The sequence below is a fragment of the Cyrtonyx montezumae genome, unplaced genomic scaffold (assembly GCF_038088225.1).
Source record: "Cyrtonyx montezumae isolate F1298 unplaced genomic scaffold, pur_monq_1.0 scaffold_67, whole genome shotgun sequence".
In the NCBI taxonomy this organism is placed as follows: domain Eukaryota; kingdom Metazoa; phylum Chordata; class Aves; order Galliformes; family Odontophoridae; genus Cyrtonyx; species Cyrtonyx montezumae.
Genome location: NW_027072075.1, coordinates 236,123 through 258,816, shown reverse-complemented (window position 1 = coordinate 258,816; position 22,694 = coordinate 236,123). Strand labels below are relative to the sequence as shown.

General features: G+C 48.3%; 1 protein-coding gene across 1 annotated transcript; it reads left to right on the top strand.

Moving 5' to 3' along the window:
* LOC136057482 (deleted in malignant brain tumors 1 protein-like) lies at positions 1-20,810 on the top strand. The gene is made up of 18 exons (XM_065750205.1): positions 1-206; positions 3,512-3,841; positions 3,949-4,278; positions 5,024-5,350; positions 5,749-6,063; positions 6,591-6,920; positions 7,294-7,623; positions 8,184-8,522; positions 9,644-9,973; positions 10,699-11,028; positions 11,647-11,970; positions 13,329-13,658; positions 13,840-14,169; positions 16,241-16,573; positions 17,676-18,029; positions 18,360-18,689; positions 19,451-19,567; positions 19,717-20,810. Exons 1-18 carry the CDS (start codon positions 92-94, stop codon positions 19,857-19,859), a joined length of 5,337 nt encoding a protein of 1,778 aa, XP_065606277.1. The 5' UTR covers positions 1-91; the 3' UTR covers positions 19,860-20,810.
* The last annotated feature ends 1,884 nt before the right edge of the window (positions 20,811-22,694 follow it).

The following is a 22,694-nucleotide window of genomic DNA, read 5'->3' as shown; positions in this document are numbered from 1 at the left end:
TCCCTCCCAGTTGGCTGGTGGGACCCGGAGCTCGGCTGCTGGCTCTCAGCAGGGTATTCTGCTCCAGCTTCCAGCCCATGGACGTGTGAGCATGGGGCTGCCAGGTGGACTCCATCCCTCGCCCAGGTTCCCCTGGGGCAGATACCAACCCACCTGCACTGGAGCCAAGAGCTTGGGGGTCCTCCTCCTGATGGTGTGCTTTTGTGGTGAGTGATGTTTTGCTTCTGATCACAGGGATCCCATTTGCAATGTGTGCTCCTCCATCAGATTCACCCAGGGCTTCTTGGTGTACAGCACAGGCTGGTCAACGGTGCTGAGATTCATCTCTTGAAGAGAGAGCTCATTGAGTCTTTTCAGTACGTAAAGGGAGCTGATAAACAGGAAAGAGACTGCATTTTGTCATGTTCTGATAGTGACAGAAGAAGAGGGAATGGCTTTAAATTAAACACGGGAAGATTCAGATGAGGTGTTTGGAGGAATTAGAATGGTGAAGCCTTGGCTTGGGCTGCCCATGTGGTTGTCCCATCCTTGGAGGTGTTGAAGGTTGAAAAGGTCCTTGGGCAGCCTGATATGATGAGGGGCAACCAGCCCATGGCAGGGGTGTTGGGACAAGATGGGCTAAAAGGGCCTTCCTTCCCAAGCCACACTGTGAGCATATGATTGTATGTTCCTATGTTCTTATATTTCTATGGTTCATATATTGTAGATTTGGGGTAGGAAGGAATATCTTGTGATGGTTTTGGAGGCAGGAGAAATGTCTTTATGTGAGGCTAGCCCTGCAGACTGAACTCCCAAGGCTGTGTATCATCTCCCTACTTCTGCACAAATGATTTTGCTGGGAAATATACCCAGTTGTCATCCTGAATCAGTCCCATAGACACCCATGCTTTATTCAGGGCTAAGTTCAGCAGACTGGTAGTATTGCAGAACGGAGGAGGCTCAGGTGAGTTCAGCTGCCTTATGCATGGTGTAAGATGGCCAAGAACAATGTCACCACACAGGTTTTTTTATGAGAGCCGTTAAGAATGGGCACAGTTGCCACAAGTCAGAGCAGAAGTGGGCTATTTGATCTGGCCACTGTTTAAGTGCTTTTTCAGCTCTCTTCTTTTCTGGTCGTGTTTGAAGGAAGTGAAACTAGGAATGTGCTTTCTCTGCCCATGGAGGCAACTAGGCTTGTTGGGGTCATCTGGGCTGGGTCTGCCTAGGATAGCCATGACATCTCATTCCCTGCCCAAGTCAGCGGAAGAAAGATACCAAGCCATATATCTGGTCTTCTAATTCTCAGCTGTGAGGTTGACTAATTACTATCACAGTTGTTTCTAGTAAAAATGAGGAAAGAGAACAAATGTCCATGAGCATTGACAACAGAGAGCTTGTGATCTGGGAAGTAAGCACCTGCAAGTGCTTCCATTTCAGTCTCATCATCAAAGTGAATTGTAAGGATGTCTTTGTAAAGACATTTTCCTACTCCCTGCCTTCCCTAAATAAAAGAGCTGAGCTACATGCAGCAGGCCAGCTTGTCCCTTTCAGGAAGCCTACAGCTCCCAAGTGCCAGCTTATGCCTGAGGATGATGCAGGGATTTTATTTCTTCACTGTTTCTTCCTTCTTCTGGACTTTATGACTTCCCAACTGTGGCAGAGAGTGACATGCCCCTACAGACAGCGTGTCCCATTTTGGGTGGACAGTGTTGGCCATTGCTGAGTACTGGTAGAAGAAGGATAAAAAAGAGGACGAGGTGTTCAGCTGATCATATTTAATCAGTTTTGGAGGATGGGGTACCTTGCTGAGGGAACACACAGACAACAGATCCTGGCACAGTTTATGACTCAGCACTGGGAACAGCAAAACTGTGCTGGACCTGAGCACAGATCGGCGCCTGAGTTATTTGGAAATCATTATCCATGGTCAAAAATCTCTTTACAGAATGCAGTCACATTCCTCTTTAGCATTTATTTTTATGCTGACCGTTAGGCTCTCTGTATTAGTCACTTCCAGTTAACGTATTGCCCCACTTTGTGACTGCTCGTGCTAAGCGTGCATAAGGAACTAGAGGCAATCTTTTGCTGCAGGTCTTGCAGACTGAGGAAATCTTCCCATGATAAGAATTTTTCCAGTTCTCCAAACTGTATGTATAGCTGGATCGCATTACACAACATTTTGTCAACTGCATGAGCAGGAAGAGGACTCCTAGCATGTGGGATCCATATTGATGTTAAGAGGAGTAAATTCAGGCATTTAGGTACACAGATGGCACTCAGTAGCCTACAAACAGGGATGATAGAAATGCCTCAGGGGTACCAGTCTGTGTAGAATCATAGATTTTATTTGTAGATTGAGTTGGAAGGGCCCTGCAAAGACCAGACTAAGAGTTAAACCATATATCGAAGAATATTGTCCAAATACTACTTGTGCTCCCTCGTCTCTGGGCTGTGATCATTGCCCTGGACAGACTGTTCCATGCTGACCGCTCTCTAGTGCAGAATGTTTTCCTATTGCCCAGCTTGATTCTCACAGAGTAGTTCCATGCCTTCCCTTCAGGTTCTTTTGATATCACTGAAATTATCAGCACCTATCCCTCATGAGGAATCTGCTGGTCACCGCACTCCCCCTCAGTCCTCACTTCTCTGAGCTGAACAAAACAAAGGGCCTCAGCTGCTCCTCATTTATCTTTCCCTCTACACCATTTACTGTCTTTGTTGCCTTCCTTTGGACACTCTCTAGTAATGAGAGAGATCTTAGAGTCACAGAATCTCAGAATGGTTTTGGGTTCCAAACCCCCTTCTATAAGGCAGGGACACCTCTCACTAGAACAGTTTGCTCACAGCCCCAGCCAGCCTGGCCTTGAATGCTTCAAGAGAGAGAGCATCCACAACCTCTCTGGGCAACTTGTTCCAGTGTCTCACCTCTCTCACAGTTAAACATTTCTTCCTGATATCTATTCTAAATCAACTCCCAATGTTTCTCTTGATGCAGCCCTGGATATGGTTGACTTTCTGTGTTGTAGATGCACATTGCCTATTCATGTTGATTCTTTCATTAGCTGACACACTCAAATCCTTATTCTCAGGGCTGCTCTCAAGCCATTCTCCTCCCAGACTGTATCTGTGCTTTGGATTACTCTGACCCAGGTGCAGGATGGGACTCAGCTGCCTATAAACAGATATACAGGGCCATGCCACGTACAATCATAGAATATTCTGAGTTGGAACGGACCTGCAAGGACCTGAAATGTAACTCTACACAGGATGACCCAAGTTAAATCATGTATCTAAGAGTGTTGTCCAAGCTCTTCTTGAATACTGACAGAACTGAAGCCATGACCACTTCCCTCAGGCTACCATGAGTCCTCTCGTGAGATTTCTCTAAGCTGAAGATTATTATGTTCAGCAGTTTCTCTGAAATCTCTGAACAACACCAGGGGGCAGGAGTCAACTCAAACATATGAGTAGCTTAGCCCCATCCACCTAGGATGACATTTGACAAGGTCTCTTTCTCCTCTTGGTTTTGCAGGTGCAGTGTCCCCGCACCCAGTGGAACTCCGCCTGGTCAGTGATCATGGCCGCTGTGTTGGGCGAGTGGAGGTGCTCCACAATGGGACATGGGGGACAGTGTGCGGTGACAACTGGGATGCCCATGATGGCCAAGTTGTGTGCCGGCAGCTGAGTTGTGGAACAGTTCTGTCTGTCTCACAAGGGGCTCGGCATGGAGAAGGAACAGGACCCATCTGGTTAGATGACGTCAACTGCACAGGGACAGAAGCTGCCCTCTCTGAGTGCCAGGCCAGTCCTTGGGGACAGCACAATTGTGTCCACTTAGAGGATGCCAGCGTGGAGTGCTCAGGTAGGCCCAACCAGCCTGTTTTATGGCACCTCCATACCTGTCCCCCTTCCTTGTGCACCTCATTGTACACAAATGGCATCCGACCATTCCTCTTGGATTGTCTGCAGAATCCCACATCCCCAAGATCGGTCGACTCCAGCTTCTTGATGGCCCTAGTCGTTGTGCAGGGAGAGTGGAGGTGCTCCATGACCAAAGATGGGGCACCATCTGTGATGATGGCTGGGACCTTGCTGATGCTAATGTGGTGTGCCGGCAGCTAGGCTGTGGAACAGCAGTGCTGGCCACTAAAGCAGCTCACTATGGGAGAGGCCAAGATACCATCTGGTTGGATGAGGTGAACTGCACTGGTACAGAGGAATCCATCTTTGACTGCAAGGCAAGTGCATGGGGAGACAACAACTGCTACCATGGAGAGGATGCTGGAGTGCTCTGTTCAGGTAACTGTCACTCAGACCCAAAGATTAAATGACAGCATACAGAGTATTTCAGGGTTGGGTAAGGGATCTTGATCACTGAGTGCATTCTCAGAGCACTCGTTGCAGTGTCCCTTTGTGGTGCTGCGTGCAGGCAAGTTACCATGGAAAGTCTTCTCCTACCTCTGCTGCCTCTCACTGTTTCTGAGTTGCAAGGCAAGTGATCTATCTGGGCTTCCCCAGATTCAAAATGGTGGTTGCAGCTACATGCATGAATTACCAAGCACCTACACATGTTTGTCTTGGAGACAACTAACTTATACTATGCAAAGCTTTCTACAGGTGTTCATAGAATTTTAGAATGGTTTGGCCTGGAAAGGACCTTCAAACATCGTCTAGTCCAACATCTCTGTCATGGACAGGGACAATTTTCAGGGTGCTTGAAGTCCTGTCTAACCCAACTTTGAACACTTCGAGTGATGGAGGATCCACAACATTGCTTGGCAACCTGTTCCTCTGTCACACCTCCCTAATAGTGAAGGGTTTCTTTTCTGGTTTAAAACCATTACCCCTTTTCTTTTCACAACATGCCCTGGTAGATAGTATTTTCTTACAAGCCATCCTTAATTATTGAATGGTCATGTCTGTCTCAACCATCTCCTGCTCATAAGATGTTTTAAAAGAGCTTTTGTTGTAAACTCACTGTGCACAGAAGGATGCACAGCTCCATCAAGCAGGAGCAGCCACGTCTCTCTCCTTTTATTTGCAGATTCAGGCGTTCCTACTTCAGTGGAGCTTCGCCTGGTCAACGGTTCGACTCGCTGCAATGGCAGGGTTGAGGTCTTTCACAATGACATGTGGGCAGCATTGTGTGACAATGGCTGGGGGATGGCTGAGGCTCAAGTGGTGTGCAAGCAGCTGGGCTGCGGTGAAGCGCTGTCGGCTCCTGTTGGGTCACATTTTGGGAAAGGATCTGGACTGGTGTGGCCAGGCAATATAAACTGCAGAGGCTCAGAAAGTGTCCTCTTTTCATGCAAGACTAGACTCTGGAGCAACAACACGTATCCTTGGACATCAGCTGGTGTGGTGTGTGCAGGTACCCACCTTGGGAATGATATGGGATGAGCCATATCATTAAGGTCAATCACATTAAGGTCAATCACCTTAATTCTCTGCATCTGCAGTAGATAATATGCCCTCTTTGGGGCTTTCTTATTGTTGAGGGGCATATGGAGGTTGGATATACTTTGTCTTTTCCCCTTGTCATGATTGCAATGGGAAGTTTCAGCTTCCAGCCTCTTGTCCCTCTACCAGAAGGTGCTGGGGGCCATTGGTCTCAGGCATCCTTTTCGTGGTTATGAAATGTCATGGGCATGAGGTCATTAAACGAAATGATCAACTCCAGCGGCAGGATAGTCTTGCCATGCTGCAAAACAGCTTGTGGATTGCAGGGTGCCAACTCTTCTCCCCTTTTTACTCTTTCATTTAACACAGAGGGTGACCAGATCCGGCTGGTGAATTACGGGAACCGCTGTGCTGGCAGGGTTGAGATCTTACACAACAAGTTCTGGGGAACTGTGTGTGACAACAACTGGGATTTGCTGGATGCCAATGTGGTGTGCAGGCAGCTGAACTGTGGGAGAGCACTGTCAGCCCCTGGACAGGCTCAGTTTGGCCAAGGGACTGGAATTGTGTGGCTGGATAGGATTAATTGCACAGGGTTTGAGTATGCACTGTCTGCCTGCTCGGCCAAGCCATGGGGAATCACCACTTGCGACCACGGGGCAGATGCTGGCGTGGTGTGCTCAGGTGAGCACTGGTCCTTCTGCATTTCACTTCTGAAGCAAGTCAGGGGGCTTGTTGGAAGGTGTGGAGCAAAGCTGAGAGGGGTTCAGCATTAGTAGTCAGTGTGATTTCCCTAAACTTGTCCTGTAGCTGGTGAATGGGGAGGGTCTCTTCCTCCAAAGCCAAAGTGTTTATTTAAGAAGATGGGAGGAATTCCAGGAGGCAACTTTCTCTGTGAAGTCTTGAGGCTGACCATATCCAACAACAGGAAGAATAACACCAAGGGGGAAAGCCTGGTGCAAATAACACGCCCAGTGAGATTTCCATGGTGGGAGTGGGGCTAACAACTTGTGCAGTGCAAGCTGTGGGAGCAGTATCATGTTGCAGAGAGAAGCCTTCCTATTCTCACCTTCTCTTTGCCTTTTAGTGACTGGAAGGGGAGCCAGAAACTTAAGCATAAGCAGATAAGCATGGAAGGAATTCTGTAGCCATAAGAAGGGATTTATGGAAGAAAATTTCCAGTCATTTATAACATTCTTTGGTATTTGCAGGCTCAATCATTCCAGAGCCTGCTCATCTCCAACTGGTGAACGGCTCACATCGCTGTGCTGGCCAAGTTCAGGTGTTTCACGAGGAGATGTGGGGAGCTGTGTGCGACCATGGCTGGGATAAGAAGGATGCTGAGGTTGTGTGCCGGCAACTGGGCTGTGGGACAGTTCAGTCGGCCTCAGGTGTAGCACACTTGGATGCTGGATCTCTGCACGTGTGGTTGGACAATGTGAGCTGTGAGGGAACAGAACAAGCTCTTACGAAATGCAGAGCAAGCCCATGGGGAAAAAGCAACTGCAGCCATGGAAAACATGCTAGCGTCGTGTGCTCAGGTGGGTTTCGGTGCATAGGATAGGGTTCGGAAGCACTAGTTGCTCCAATATGGTCAGGTCCTCTTCTACCAGCCCATTGGACAGAAGATGCCTATTGTTGGAACTGAATGATCTTCAAGGTCCTTTTCAACTCAAGTCATTCCATGATTCTGTAATTTTGTGATGTGATAATTCTTTTATGATCTATCCAACTTTCTGCTGGAACAAATATTCTCAGATCCTTTGACGAGTGTGTACACAGTGCTGTGAACTCAGGGGCTGTGTAACCACAACGCTCTGTGCAGCATTGCCCATGAAAATGAACATCCTTATCTTTCTCCACAGAGACTGGATGAATGTGCAGTGTTTGATTGCATTGCTTCTCTGCTTGCAGGCTCAGTTATTTCCAGTTTTGCCCCAGTTCGACTGGTGGATGGCCCAGGTCGCTGTGCTGGGAGACTGGAAGTGTTTCACGATGAGCAGTGGGGAACGGTGTGTGATGACAGCTGGGAGTTCCAAGATGCTGCAGTGGTGTGCCGGCAGCTGGACTGTGGGGTGGTGATATCAGCTCCACTGAGGTCTTACTTTGGGCCTGGTCAGGGACCCATGTGGCTAGATGATGTCAACTGCATGGGGACAGAAGCTGCCCTCTCTGAGTGCAAGTTCAAGGGATGGGGCATCCACAACTGCAATCATCATGAAGCTGCCAGTGTGGTGTGCTCAGGTAACCATTGTCCATCACACTGCAGCAAGCATTCCTGAAGCTTGAATTGGTGATTCCACATGGTTGTAAGGCCTTGTGGTTCAAGAACAATTTGCAGCCAGTCTGGAGATCCCCTCCTTTGAAATCAATTCCTCATCCCTTTGGATGCAGGATGGCATGTATACTGAGATAAAACACAAGAAAATTAAATGGCTATAGCCCATTTGTACTGGTGTCTCCACAAGTCTCTGGCATGCTTTTGACTGGTGTTGTTTTGCACCTAGCGTTATCCAGAGATCATTCCCATCAGTCAAATAGCCTGAACTATATTGCATTTTAGTCCAACCAATCCCAGTCTAAACAAAAAAGCCTTGGGCAGCAGCTCCTGCTTGGTTTTTTTTTTTTTTTTTTTTTTTTTTCCAGCCAGTTGGCATCACATCTAAAAGTCCTCCCAATCTCTCACTGTAAGAGCATCCTTGACCTTCAAAGCTGAATACATTGTGTAAATGCATTCCTGGCACCTCAAGGTTTCACAGAGCAGAAGGTGTCCTCTAATGTGTTTATTCTTTCTGGTGTTGCAGGATCAGGCATTTCTGACCTGGGAAATCTCCGCCTTGTCAATGGCTCCGATAAATGCTCTGGAAGGCTTGAAGTGTTTCATGAGCAGAGCTGGGGAACCGTCTGTGCTGATGGCTGGGATGTGGCCGAAGCCTACGTGGTTTGCAGGCAGCTGGGCTGTGGGGCAGCTCGTTCTGCTGCAAGCTCTTCCCAGTTTGGGGAAGGACCTGGTCTGACCTGGGTTGATGCTGTGGAATGCACGGGGATGGAGCGAGCCCTCTTTGAATGCAAAGTCAAGCTCTGGGGAGCCCAGAGCTGCAAGTCCAAGGGATATGCAAGTGTCGTGTGTTCTGGGGCTGTAGGTCAGTGTTGGTGAGTCAGGTATCAGCCCTCCCTTTAGGAGGTCATGCCACTTGTCCTTGTAAATTCACCCTGTCCAGCTCCTCATCTTGTCATAACCACTGCCTGATTCTATAGACCCACCAGGGAGCACAAAATGTTTCCTTTTTAGCAGGCTTAGAGCAGACAAAGTCCTTGGAAATCCCAAAGTTCCTTCTTTTTGCCACAGTATTTCTTGCATGTGCATTTGGTGTCTCATTCCCTTCAGTAATTAATGTCTTTCTCCTCCCAAGCAGCATGCTCACTCTTGGCAAAAATGAAGCAGGGAAAGGGGTGCTGGTACTGTGGGCAGGCAGAGGGCTGCTTTTATGCAGTACCTTTATCTGAGTGGTTGGTGGCTCTCTGCACTGATCAGCTGTGCATGCCTGTACATTACCTGCTGCAGTTTACCTTGGGTGAAGATATGGCCCCATCTGGAAAACTGGACAGAAATTGTCCACTTTGAGTACCATGTAAGGTGTGCAGGAAACCATCTGTGTTTTCATCAGGGTTGTATCCTCAGTTACACCCTTATCTCATTGGTAGATTGAGGAACAGGAGAGGGGAACTGTGAAAAAAACCACGTGCCAGCTTTCACGGTGCACATGGACCCGCCATTGAGGGTGGTGGAGAATTAGTTGGAGCTACCATTGAAGCAGACACTTCATGTGACATAAGCAGATTGTTTCACTAATGCCCTCACCTGTCTGCTGTGAGTGACACTGACATCTCAGCATGTGTGCTGAGGAGAAGATGAACATTCTTTCCACGCTGGTAGGACTGAGTGTGCTGCTGGTGCATAAGGTTCTGCGAATGCAGTACTTCTCAGCATCTCAGCACCTGTGTATCAGCAGCCTGGAGACTTCAGATTTAATTTTTTCCCATAGAACATGCCTTTGGTCTCACATATGACTTGGCCAGTGTGTAAGGCACAGTCAAAACACTCTTGATCTAAAGTTTGTTCATGCATGTATGTGGCATTGACAAAAGTACTATGCAAGAGTGCATGAAAGATTACTGGATGGAGAGGTCGAACATGCTGCTGGCAACCAGACAGGCAGGAATTTCTGGCCAGGATCTATTCTCACCCTGATTATGATTTCAGACATAGACCTGCGCAGCCCAGAAGCACTACGACTGGTGAATGGCCCACACCACTGCTCTGGACGGGTGGAAGTGTTTCACAGTCAGCAGTGGAGGACGGTGTGCCATGATAACTGGGATCTGAATCATGCCAGTGTGGTGTGCCGGCAGTTGGGCTGTGGATCAGCAGTGTCAGTGCTGAGGATGCCTCCTCTTGGACCAGAGTCTAGCTCCATCTGGCTAGAAGGAGTGAGATGTCTTGGGACAGAAGCTACCCTGTCTGAATGCCCAGTCAAGACTACAGAACTCCATGAATGCAGCCAAGTGGAAGATGCTGGTGTTGTGTGCTCAGGTAATTATTGAGTGATTTCTTTGCAGATGGATCAAACCCTATCCTTTAAGCTGAGGGTTGGGAATAGTGTGACGGCAAGCTGGTCAATAATTATTGTGTCCAGGATTTCTCAGGCTGGTGAGAACTGTTAAAAAAGAGAGCTATTGAACACATAGACAAATATGGAAAATGTGACATGGGCAGCAGGAAAAAGCAGCATGGCTTAAGACACACCTTAGTGCCTGAAGATGTCCAAGAGTGTTCAAGTTTTCATGGGGAAAAGCACCTGCAGTCTTCTTGGTGTGGTAGCAGAAGAGTATAGCAATGCTTCTTCAGCTGTCAGCAGATGTACCAGCTCCCCATTCTAAGTTAAGAGCAGGTAGAGTGACTTCCAGCACTGCCAAATGTCAGGTCATGAAGATAAATATGGAAAGATGCACTGGAACATGTCAGAGTGATATGATGCACACTTTCAGCTAGCTACTCTCACCTTGGAAGGGAAACCTCCATGGGTAGATCAGTGCAGTGGTCAGCAGTCAGGAAAGCAAAAAGAACAAACAGAAAATGTCTTTTGCCATTTCCTCTAGTCCAAGAAGTGGGTAACCATCAGGTGAACCCACATCATGCAGCTTGCTGCATCAACACCACCTAGACACACTGCAGGGGTGTTCATCCTTCTAGAACCCATCAGATTTTACGGTATATGAGCATAACCTTTATAATGCCTATTTCTGTGTATTTTTCAGGCTCGGGGAATTCCACTATTTCCAAACTTCGGCTGATGAATGGTTTGAGTGAGTGTGCTGGGAGGGTGGAGGTGTTTTACAACAATGAGTGGGGGACAGTCTGCGATGACAGCTGGGACATGAATGATGCAGCAGTGGTGTGCCGGCAGCTGGGATGTGGGACTGCACTGTCAGCCCCGGGATCAGCTCGGTTTGGGTGGGGATTCAGACGCATCTGGCTGGATGAAGTAAGCTGCACGGGGGAGGAAAATGATATCTCACAGTGTAAAGCCAACACTTGGGGTGTCCACAACTGCCATCACGGAGAAGATGCTGGTGTGGTGTGCTCAGGTGAGACCTGGGGTTGTCTGCTTATAAGCAGGGCTTATAAGAAAGGTTGAGAAAGACATTTTACCAGAGCTTGTAGTGATGGGATGAGGGGCACTGGTTCTAAACCGAATGAGGGTAGATTTAGGTGGGATAGGAGGAAGAAATTTTTTTTATGTTGAGGGTGGTGAGACACTGGAACAAGATCCCCAGTGAAGATGTGGAAGCCCCATCATTGGAAATGTTTGGTTGGGTTGGATTTGGTTTAGAGCAAATTGCTCCAGAGAAAAATGTTCCTGTATGGGACTAGATGATGCTTACGGGTCTCCTCTAAGCCAAAACAATCTTATGGCTCTCTCCAGAGGGAATGCTGTGCATGGGGCAGGATCAGGCATGCTCCAATTTGCATTTCCTACTCTTGGTACCCGCATGCATCATCTCAGCCAAATTTCACACCTGGCAAAATCTGGGGTTTGCTCCTGCGATTAATCAGCAGGGCCTAGCCATGGAAAATCCTTTTATCTCTAATGTTCTAACGCAGGTGCTACCCTGCTGCTTATGTGGGATGAGTTGGGATGGGACAGAAGGAGATGTTCTGCAATCATACACGCATGAATTTCCTTGGGGTGTCTGCAAATGCAGGAAACTTGAGCTCAGTTGATGTACGGCTGGTGAATGGCCCAAGCCGCTGCGCCGGGAGAGTGGAGGTCCTGCACAATGGGCTGTGGGGGACGGTGTGCGACGATGGCTGGGACCTGAACGATGCCAAGGTGGTGTGCAGGCAGTTGGGCTGCGGGACAGTGGTGTCAGCTCCAGGCAGGGCTCGCTTTGGTCAAGGCACTGGGTACATCTGGCTGGATGACGTGAGCTGCACTGGGACCGAGGATGCACTCCCACACTGCCAAGCCCGTCCATGGGGACAGAATAACTGCAACCACAGAGAAGATGCTGGTGTGGTCTGCTTAGGTAAGTCCTGCAACATGTGGCATTGCAGGGACCAGCATCGTGTTTGAGGATCCTGGAGTCCATAGAAGGCTCTGCACTCTTGGAGGCAACGCAAGGGCTTTCTTGCTCCAGTACCAGGATTCACAGGACTGCTCCCTACAGGAGTAGGACCTGCTCTGGATTTGAGCCAGCAGTGTGTGCTTGCAGCTCAGAAAGGCGGTCGTATCCTGGGCTGCATAACAAGAAATGAGGTCAGCAGGGTGAAGGAGGAGATTGTCTCTGCTGTGCTCGAGGGAGACTCTATCTGCAGTGCTGCATCCAGATCTGGAGTCCCCAGCACAAGAAGTACATGGATCTAATAGAGTCTAGAGAAGATAATGAGGATGCCCAGAGGGCTGGTACCTAACCTGCGACAAAAGGATGAAAGAATTGGGGTTGTTCAGCTTGCAGAAAGGCTCCATGGTGACCTTACTACAATTTATCAATACATAAAGGAGGCTTAGAAGACAGATTTTTTTTTTTCCCAGTGCCTGTAGTGACAGGTCGAGAAGCAATGGATTTAAACTAAGAGGGGAGATTTAGATGGGATATAAGGAAGAATTTTTTCATGATGGGAGTGGTAAGGCACTGGAACAGGTTGCCCAGGGATGCTGTGGCTGCCCTATCCCTGAAAGTGTTTGAAGACATTTTGGACAGGGCTTTGAGCAACTTTGGTCTAGTGAAACGTGTTCCTGTTTATGGCAAGAATGTTGGACTATGTGATGTTGGAAGGTCCCTTCCAACCCAAAACTTTCAGTGATTCTTTGATTCTATAATTCTACGAATCCATGAATCATGAATCTTATGATTCTATGATTCTTATGGTTCTATAATTCTTCTGATTCCATGATTCTTATGGTTCTCTGATTCTTATGATTCTCTGATTCTACTGATTCCATGATTCTTATGATTCTATGATTCTTATGGTTCTATGATTCTTATGATTCTTATGGTTCTGTGATTCTTATGATTCTTATGATTCTATGATTCTTACGGTTCTATGATACAATGATCCCATGATTCTACAGTTCTATTATCCAATGACCATGACTATGCCCAGTATCATGACTAACTCCAAGCCTGAGCTGTAATCAACCCCAAGCCCAACATCCTTGCCCCTAAGGATGGATTCATCTTAAAGGATGGAACCTAATAGTCCAGCTGAGTAGCACAGGATGCAGCCCAGAGATAGCCGTCTAGACAGTCCTACTGCTGTGTGCATCCATGGAGTGTACTGTGCAGCAAGAGACTTTCCCTACATGAAGACACAAGGATAGGAATCACGGAGGTAGAGACAGGCATGAATTAATCCAAGGACTCATCCCAGATTGTGTTTTCAGTGACAGACACCTCAGAAACCAACTCCCTGCGCCTAGTGAGTGGTCCCAACCGCTGTGCTGGCAGAGTGGAGGTGCTGCATGATGGGCAGTGGGGCACGGTATGCGATGATGGCTGGAACATCCAGGCTGCCACTGTGGTGTGTCGACAGCTGAACTGTGGCAGGGCTGAGTCAGCCCCCAGCGGCGCTCGCTTTGGTCAAGGCATTGGGCTCATCTGGCTGGATGATGTGAACTGTGCTGGGACTGAAGATGACCTTCGCCAGTGCCGAGCCCGTCCATGGGGACTGAATAACTGCAACCACAGAGAAGATGCTGGAGTGGTGTGCTCAGGTCAGTTGAGTTCTGCAAAACGGTACCACCGGGGTCAGGTTGGTGATGGGGTCTGTCCTGCGTCTTACAGCCTTCATGGTGATGCTGCAGCAGGTCAGTCCTGGATCTGTGTATTTTTGAGGGGTTGAGAGAGGAGTGCAGGAATTTTCTGGAGGTTTTATCACCCCTATCACATTTTCAGACTCACAGTTAGAGATTACAGCCAAAGTCCGGCTGGTGGATGGTCCACACCGCTGTGCCGGGAGGTTGGAGGTGTTTCAAAATGAGAGATGGGGAACCGTGTGCGGCAACGGCTGGGACATGAATGACGCCATAGTGGTGTGCCGACAGCTGGGCTGTGGCATTGCTCTCTCGGCTCCTGTTCAGGCTCACTTCGGCCAAGGGTCAGATCCCATCTGGATGAACAGAGTGTCCTGCATCGGGACAGAAAGTTCCATTTCGGAATGCCTGTCGTCTCCATGGGGAATCCAACTGTGCACTCACTTGGATGATGTTGGTGTGGAATGCTCAGGTGAGCTATGGATGCCCCATGGTTGCAGGCAGGTTGATATGGGACATAACTAGGGAGAACTAGAGTAGGATGGTGTGATAAGGGTGCAGTTCAGTGAGAGAAGAGCTTTTTCCATTCTTATATCCATAACAATGTAAATAATGTAATGAAAGAGTGTCTTAGATTGAACTCCCTCTCTAAATGGTCCTTGCACACCCTGCAAGGCAGCAGAATTTCAAGGGTCACTGAATCACAGAATTACACAGAATGGCTGAGATTGGAAGAGACATCTGGTCTGATCTGAGCACTCAGAGCAGGTTGCCTATGTTCAGGAGGCTTTTCATGGAATCAATCATAGAATCATAGAATCATAGAATCATAGAATCATAGAATCATAGAATCATAGAATCATAGAACCATAGAATCATAGAATGGCTTGAGTTGGAAGGGACCTTATAGACCATCCAGTTTCAACCCTCTACTATGGGCAGGGTTATCACCCACTAATCAGGTTGCCCAGGGCCCCACACAACCTGGCCTTGAACTTCTCAAGGGATGGAGTATCCACAAAAACTCTGGGGAACCTGTTCCTGAGCTCTGTCACCTGAATGATTCCAAAGGACCATCCTTTAAATGTGAAGGTGTCTGCATGCTACAGACAGGTGGACACCTTGCTCCTGCAGATGCTGAGGCAGATGGTGGTCAAGCCCTCCCTTGGATGCGTTTCCCCACCTCACTAGTGCAGATGCATAGTCTCCCCACCACATTTTGCAGTGTTGTCAGATGACACATAAACTCTTTGCCTGGTAAATGGCCCACACTGCTGTTCTGGTAGAGTTGAGGTGTTTTACAACCAGCAATGGGGAATTGTTTGCAATGATGGCTGGGACATGAACAATGTATGGTGGTGTGCAGACAGTTGGGCTGTGGGGAAGTGCTGTCAGCTACCACACAAGGTTCCTTTGGAGGAGAGATGGAGCCCATCTGGCTGGACATATTTGCTTGCACTGGGAGAGAAAATACTCTCATACAGGGCAGTGCCAGGCCCTTGGGAATCCATGGCTGTACACATGAAGAAGATGCTGGTGTTGTGTGCATGGGTGATGCTTATACTCACAGATACTGGGGTCCTGAATAGCACGAGTTGGATTTCCCTTACCCAAAAGCTATCTCATCTCTGAAGTGACCACTGTACTCCACGTAATCAAGATTTGTTGGGCAAATATCTTCCCTTTTGAGATGCTATTGACCCCTCAGTGCAGGTCTACCTGATCTCACAGTTTCAGAATATTCTGAGGTGGAATGGTTGCACAAGGACCATTGAGTCCAGTTCTTGACTCCATACAGGGAAACCTGAGAGTTAAGCCATATATCCAAGACTGCTGTCCAAATGCTTCTCATTGACAGGTCACTGGGGTGCCTGTGCTCATGACTTTCTGGTGGAGAACCTTTTCCTAGTACCCAACCTGACCCTTCCCTGATGCAGCTCCATGCCGTTCCCTTGGATCCTGTCACTGTCACCAGAGAGCAGAGATGAGTGCCTGCCCCTGCTGTCCTTTCATGAGAAAGCTGGAGGCTGCCATGAGGCCTCTCCTCAGTCTGCTCTGGGCTGAACAAACCAAGTGAACTCGTAGGTCTTGCCCTCTAGACCTTCCACCAACTTTCTTGTCCTTGTTGGCATACATTTATTAATATTATATTTGTTCTGATCTAACTTCCAAGTTTTGTGTCTGAATGTGTAGGAGGCTGCCATCCTTTCATGATGTGGGCTGCACTGAGATTGTGTAGGACCTATAGGACCCCAGGGGAAGAGTAAGGTACTAAGAAAGGGATTTATTTCCATCCCTACAGGGTACTGAGTCAGAAGGCTGAAGGTAGGCATTGGTGCTGTTTAGGAAGACCCCAAATACCATCTTGGCATGAATGTTACTGCAGGCATGCCAGGAGAGGTTCTGCCTACTGCCATGGCTAGGGATCTAGCCCAAGTTTACACTCTGGTCACTGTTCACCACGTCCTTGCCCTTACTACTGCCAGAAAGTTTCCCTGGATAACTGTTCCTCTAAACACTGCATTGCCCGCATCTGCTTGCAGGCAGAAATATCACGCAGGAGGCAGCAGAGATCCGCCTAGTGAATGGCCCCAACCGCTGTGCTGGCAGAGTGGAAGTGCTGCATGATGGTCAATGGGGCACAGTGTGCGATGACGGATGGAACCTCCAGGCTGCCACTGTGGTGTGTCGACAGCTGGGCTGCGGCGGGGCTGAGTCAGCCCCCAGCGGCGCTCGCTTTGGTCAAGGCGTTGGGCTCATCTGGTTGGATGACGTGAACTGTGCTGGGACCGAAGATGCCCTTCACCAGTGCCAAGTTCGTCCATGGGGACTGAATAACTGCAACCACGGAGAAGATGCTGGAGTGGTGTGCTCAGGTTAGTTGAGCTTCTGCAAAACAGGGCAATCTCTTCTTGGCTGGATTCATCTCCAGTCCAGCACAGACCACCATGCAAAGCAGGCACTGAGCCCTAAAGGTGGCTGAGGAAGCCAAGCATGTGTGGAACATCAGCAGATACTCAGTTCACAACCAACAAATAGAAATGGCACTTGGCACCAAGAGAATTTAGCGTGGGTCTGGCCACTCAACTTGGCTCCCTGGAGGGTCTGGCTCCCCCTCCTGACCAGCCAGGTCACCACTGGCACTTTTATCTGCTTCACATAATTTCATGGAGATGACACTAACCTTGTAGGGTCTGAAGCTGGAACTGAACCCTACCTACAGAGCCAGGTGAGATGAATTCCTCAGAAAGAGTTGAGGAACCTTGTCTTATTTTCAGCTGAGATCGAATTGGTTTTCTTCATAGTGTCTGCTATGGTGTTATGTTTTGTTTATGGGAGAAAAACAAAACCAGTAACACAGTTTCTAGTTGTTGCTGAGTAGTTCTGTACAGAGTCAAGGATGTTTTAGTTTTCTCAGCTTCTTGTATTGCCCTGCTGGCTAAGGGTTGGAGGGGCACAAGAAGCTGGAAGGGGGTAGAGCCAGGACAGCTGACCTCAACTAGTCAAAGGGATATTCCATACCATATGGCTCCATGCAGAAAGTCTGAAAAAGATGGTAGTTCATCAAGCTTCCTTCCACTGCTCCAGGACTGGTTGGGCATCAGTTGGTGTGTAGTGGGCACTTGCTTGTGCATCACTTGTTATATATATATATATACATATATAATATACTCTCTCTCTCTCTCTATATATATATATATATGTATAAAAATTGTTCTTAGTAAATAGTTCTTATCTCAACCCACAAGTTCTACTTCGTTTTTTCCACAGTTCTCTCCCCCATCCCACTGAGAAGGAAGAGGGGGAGAGGGGGGGAGGTAGGGGAAGTGAGTGTGTGTAGTACTTAGCTAAACCACAATACACCTCCAGCCAGGGGAATCTTAGTAACTCTTAGAATTTTCTTGGTTTTTATTTTCTATTTTTATTTCCAGTGATGCATGGTGACAGATGACAGATGCCTTGCTTTCTCTTCAACAGAAAACAGCACATTTCCCCTTGCAGAAGACTCCAACACCACAGAAGTGCAGATTCAGTTGGTGAACGGCCCAAATCGCTGTGTTGGCACAGTGGAGGTGTTTCACAACAGGCAGTGGGGAACAGTGTGTGATGACAACTGGAATTTAAAGAGTGCTAAGGTGGTGTGCCGGCAGCTGGGCTGTGGGACAGCAGTGTCAGCCCCAGGCAAGTCTTACTTCGGACGAGGGTCTGGTCCCATCTGGCTGGATGACGTGGAGTGCAGTGGCACTGAAGCCAGCATCTCCCAGTGCAGACTGAACAACTGGGGAAGCCACAACTGCAACCATGAGGAAGATGCATCAGTGGTGTGCTCAGGTGATCACAGGGGTGATGCTGGAAGCGTGCTCAGGAGCACAGAGGCTCTATACAAGATTATCTTGCATTGGGATGTAGTCAGCTCTGACTTGGTGTCACAACACCACATTATGTGTGATGTGTGAGACAATGGGGATGGGGATGTTCTTGCATGGTTGAATTGCAGGGGGAATTCATGCATGGTAAAGATGCAGTGAGCATAGGTAGCATACAGCACCCCTGTCCATGCCTGCTGGGGTGCATGGGCATGCAAAGCACATGTATCTTGCACATCCCTCAGTCACCTTCTGCTTGAGAAGCCCACCTCACACCCTCTGCTCTTCCCTGCAGGCACCAACCCTTTGCAGCTGAGGCTGCGGGACAGCTCAAGCCCGTGTGCAGGGCGTGTGGAGGTTCTGTACAACGCTACCTGGTACAGCATCTGTGACAAAAGCTGGAGCTCACTGGAGGCAGAGGTGGTCTGCAAGCAGCTGGGCTGTGGACCAGCAAAGGCTGAAAGTGCAGGAGCCTGGTTCAGCCACGGTCACAACTACATCTTTCTGGAGGGGCTGCAGTGCCGTGGTGCAGAGTCACTCCTCCTGGAGTGTCAGCAGAAAAAGATGGGCCCGGGGCTGTGCCAAAACGGTGCGGCAGCCAGCGTGGTGTGCACGCAGCCAAGAGGTGAGTGTCAAAACCCTCCATCTGCAGCAGTAGGGAGCGTGGCCCAAGGGGTGGATGCAGCCTTTTCACTTCAAAAGGAGGGGTATAAAGGTTGTGGCACAGGCTTGCCTGAGCAAGCTTTTCCTTGTCAGTTATTGTTTGTTTCCTACAAGCAGTGAACCCAGATAGCTCTGATTGGAGCATCTGAGATGCTTTTCTGATCTGAGAAGAAGCCAGTCAGTCCAGTTTCCTCTCACAACTCAAATTTCTCAGCCCTCAAGGACTCTCTGTGCTCTCCTGCTGGCTTTTCTGAAATAAATTAGAGCAGAAAGGATGAATGGGGGTCAGACGTATGCCCTTCTTTTCTATGCAAAGTCTTGGATTCCATATAATAAAGAGGACAACACAACAGTGAGGTGACAGTGGCCTTGTATGATTAGCAGAGCAGCAGGACCAAGGATTGTGTAAGTTTTCTCAAAGCCTACAGCCTCTCAGATACCTGGGGAAATGATTTTAGGTGAGGTACAATCCACACAAAGGGCATCATACAGTGCTGCAGGCACCACAGCATTGCAGGCAGCGCAAACTGGATCAGAAAGGGATTGGCTGTGGGGAGGGTAGATCACTCAGCTCTGGCTATTAAACACAGATTTTAATATAAAATCTAAGGAAAGCCCTTCTGTGCCACTGAAATGCTGAGGTATGAGGCTGTTTGGTGTTAGATTCTCTCCCATCTCTGTTGCTGGATGGAAGAAGGATCCTGACCTGGGCTCTCCCTGCAGGTTCTCCATCGTCCTGCTCCACGCTGGTAGCACTGCTCACCCTGATGGTGATGGTGAGTGGAGTCCTGCTGTGGCTCTACCTGAAGAGCGGGTGCACTGGAGCAGCCCAAGCTGCAGGTGGGTCCCCTCACCTTAATTCAAGGTCCCCACCCCTGTGCACCAACACGTTGCAACTGTCCTGAGACTGGGCTTGAGCTCAGGTCAGGGGAATCAGTGGTTCCCAGACCAGTAACAGCAGCATGTCCTTATCTCTATCTGCTCTGCAGACTTAGGGAGTTCCAGGGAGCAAGGTGCCTCTGCAAAGCCCTTCCAGACTGCAGGAGCCATCTACCATCCGCCTGAAGGACAATTCCACAAGGATGCTGACACAGAGACAACTGAGCTCATTAGGGAAGATGCTCTCTTGTGATGCTGGCACAAACCCTTCTGCAGAAACAGCACTATCAGCCCACGCTGCGGGGTCATCAGCCAAGCTCATTCCTCTTTTCCTCCTGCATCTCATTCTTCAGAGCAAATATTTTTCCCCTTAACCTCCTGCACAACTGCAGGAGGCCCTCACATGCTTTCCAGGAGACTGCAGAGCACCAGCTGATGAGCTGGACATTTATACAACACTCTGTATTAATGACTTAGAATCCCCAAAACAGCTTTCCAAAGTCTTCTGAAGCTTATTTGAGTTTTTCTGGTGGCACACACCAGACAGTGGGACAGCCTGGTGGCCATGTGGACAGACATCAGGCTGAGCACAGTACCAGGGAAGCTGAAACAGGACTAAACATGCTAACAAATTAAAGAAGTGTGTCCCCAACCCTTCCAGTTGTGTCAAGCATGAATGCTGTGCGATATAATGCTCTATGGTCCTTTGTAAGGGAGCTGGCCAGGGCTGGCTTCCCTCCACCTTGCAAACATAGGCAAGCCCCCATTTCTTGGATTCAAAGCTAAGAATTGTATTGCTAGTAGGTCAAGAAGTGATCCCTCCCTTCTACTTAGCACTGAGGCTGCACCTGGAGTGCTGGATCCACACAGTTCTGGGGCCACCAATACAAGAATGGTCATGGACACACTATGAAGAGTCCAACGGAGTTCAAAGAGGCAGATCAATGAACAAACCCAGATGTGCCTCTGCAAAGGTGCTTTCACAGACAAGACATAGAGTGCCAAATGTGAAAAAAATCAGCTCCAGAAGCCATTTGGGAAGACCTCCTGAGGAACTAATTACTTTGACTTAATGATAATGTCTCAAATACATCAGATAAGTGTTTCCGACCAATGGTTTCTTGGTTGGAATTTAATGGCTGTGAGTTGTCTAGAGCTCTGTCTCAGGCGTTTTAGGTAGAGACAGCACAAACACTCTGAACTAAGGCAGACAGTCTTCTGTGAAATCTTCAGTGACTCCTGTGCCTCAAGGGATGTTAAATGGGATGGGTTACCAAAGGTGACTGGGTGCAGAGAGGCAGAAAGCTTGGCACCATTCTGCCTCTTTCAGTCTTTCCAGCTCAAGGCAATACAGGTAGGTTGTGCCTGAACACATCCAGTCCTACCTGCAACTTTGGAGGGGCTGGTTTCTTTCCTTTCTAATGCTCATCAGTGTTAGCCAATATAACAGTTATTTTCATTATTTACAAACCATATTAAGCAAAATAAATTTCTCTTGCTATTGCCTTCATTACTCAGCCATATGATGAAGAACAGTGATCTGGAGCATCATGCAGACACCAGCCAGCTACACAGACATGCTATAGGTGCTTCATCTACAAATAAGTGACCCATTAAGAGATTGAGCCAAGTTAATCAACTGCATCTAAAGGAAGATAGTTCATGGACAAACTCAGTGTCCTTCTTAAATCAAACATTAGGAGCAATAACAAAAAATAAACCCTATGCAAACCTTATGACCCTTGCTTCTCACTCCAGGTAAACTGTCTTCTAGATCCCACAGGAGAGTAAACATGAGATCATGCCCTGAGAGGGCAACAGGGGGTCCGCAGGACATCCAGGTGGCACAAAAACAGAACTCCCTTTCCCTGTTAACTACTGAGCTGTCAATCATGCTTTCATCACCCGGTGACACATGAATGTGGCATATGAGAAAAATCTTTAATTCAGAAACAGGTGTCTGGTAACAGCCATTCTGGAGATTACACCACCATGATGCCATTACAGCATGGTATCTTTCTCAGGTACCATGAGAGTACAGCCCAGCGAGACCTCATGAGTGGCACCTGAGATGCTTTCAGTCACCCCAGACACTGGCACATGGGATATTGAGTCCGTAAGAAAAAAAGGAGCTGGATAGTCCAGCTCATCTGTAATGGCCTTAGCAGTTTATTCAACTCCAGGTCTCTACTCCCTGCTTGTAAGGCTTCACATGCTCAATCCAGCTCCTCCTACCCAGGCAGAAAGTGTCAGTGGAGTTATTTTTAGCTATATGACACATCTGCAGAAGTAAAATGTGACACAAAAGGCATCTGGCATACGTTGCAGTTAAGAGATGCCCTGCACAAACATTAAAGGCAGCCCCACAGCATGATGCAGGTGATGAACCTGACACAAGAAAAGCCTGCAATAGGATATCTGGGCTGAATGCTGGGGACAGGGAAATGTGGATACAGCATGAGGATATGGGGTCTGCCCTAGCACTTCATGAGTATCTATTCCTAGGAACATGTATCCCCACTTTAAAGCAACATCTGGGTGCAGGTACAGCTCAAATAAGCCACATTCTTAGGTAGTTACACAAAGGTTTGAGTTTTTAAACCCCAGCCCTCTTCCTTCTGAGATGTCTGGACATAATTTCAGCACATCTCTTACCATGGAGGATGAGGCAGTCCCATACTCATCAAAGAAACAGGACCAGACATATCTGTTTCATAAACCACCAGGTAAGTGTACACCACAGAGCAGAACAGCATCATCCCACAGCTCTTGGACCTGGCCCGGATGAGAATGCCACCAAGGATTTCTCCACATTCCTTGCCAACAAAGCCAGTGTTTCCTTTGCCCTCCCTCACAGAAGGGCAGGCTGACCATCAGGCAGGTTTGTCTCAGACTCAACCCTCAAGTCAAAGCACAATCTCGTGAGCTGTGTGAGTGCTCTGCAACTGGTGACAGTGCTAGGAAGAAGCCAAAGCTGCTCCAGTGCTTGTCACAAATGATGAAATGGGAGGAAGCTAGGAAAGTGTGGGACAGGGGATTCACACGTGCAAAGCCTAAAGCTTGCTGATAAGTTTTTGCACAGAGTATG

What these genes read in the sequence shown, in the direction of transcription:
- LOC136057482 (XM_065750205.1), top strand. Translation starts at nt 92, where the DNA reads ATGGGGCTGCCAGGTGGACTCCATCCCTCGCCCAGGTTCCCCTGGGGC. An exon ending in TGCCAGCGTGGAGTGCTCAG is followed by an intron (nt 3,842 to 3,948) that starts GTAGGCCCAACC and finishes GATTGTCTGCAG; the next exon opens with AATCCCACATCCCCAAGATC. An exon ending in TGCATCAGTGGTGTGCTCAG is followed by an intron (nt 18,030 to 18,359) that starts GTGATCACAGGG and finishes TCTTCCCTGCAG; the next exon opens with GCACCAACCCTTTGCAGCTG.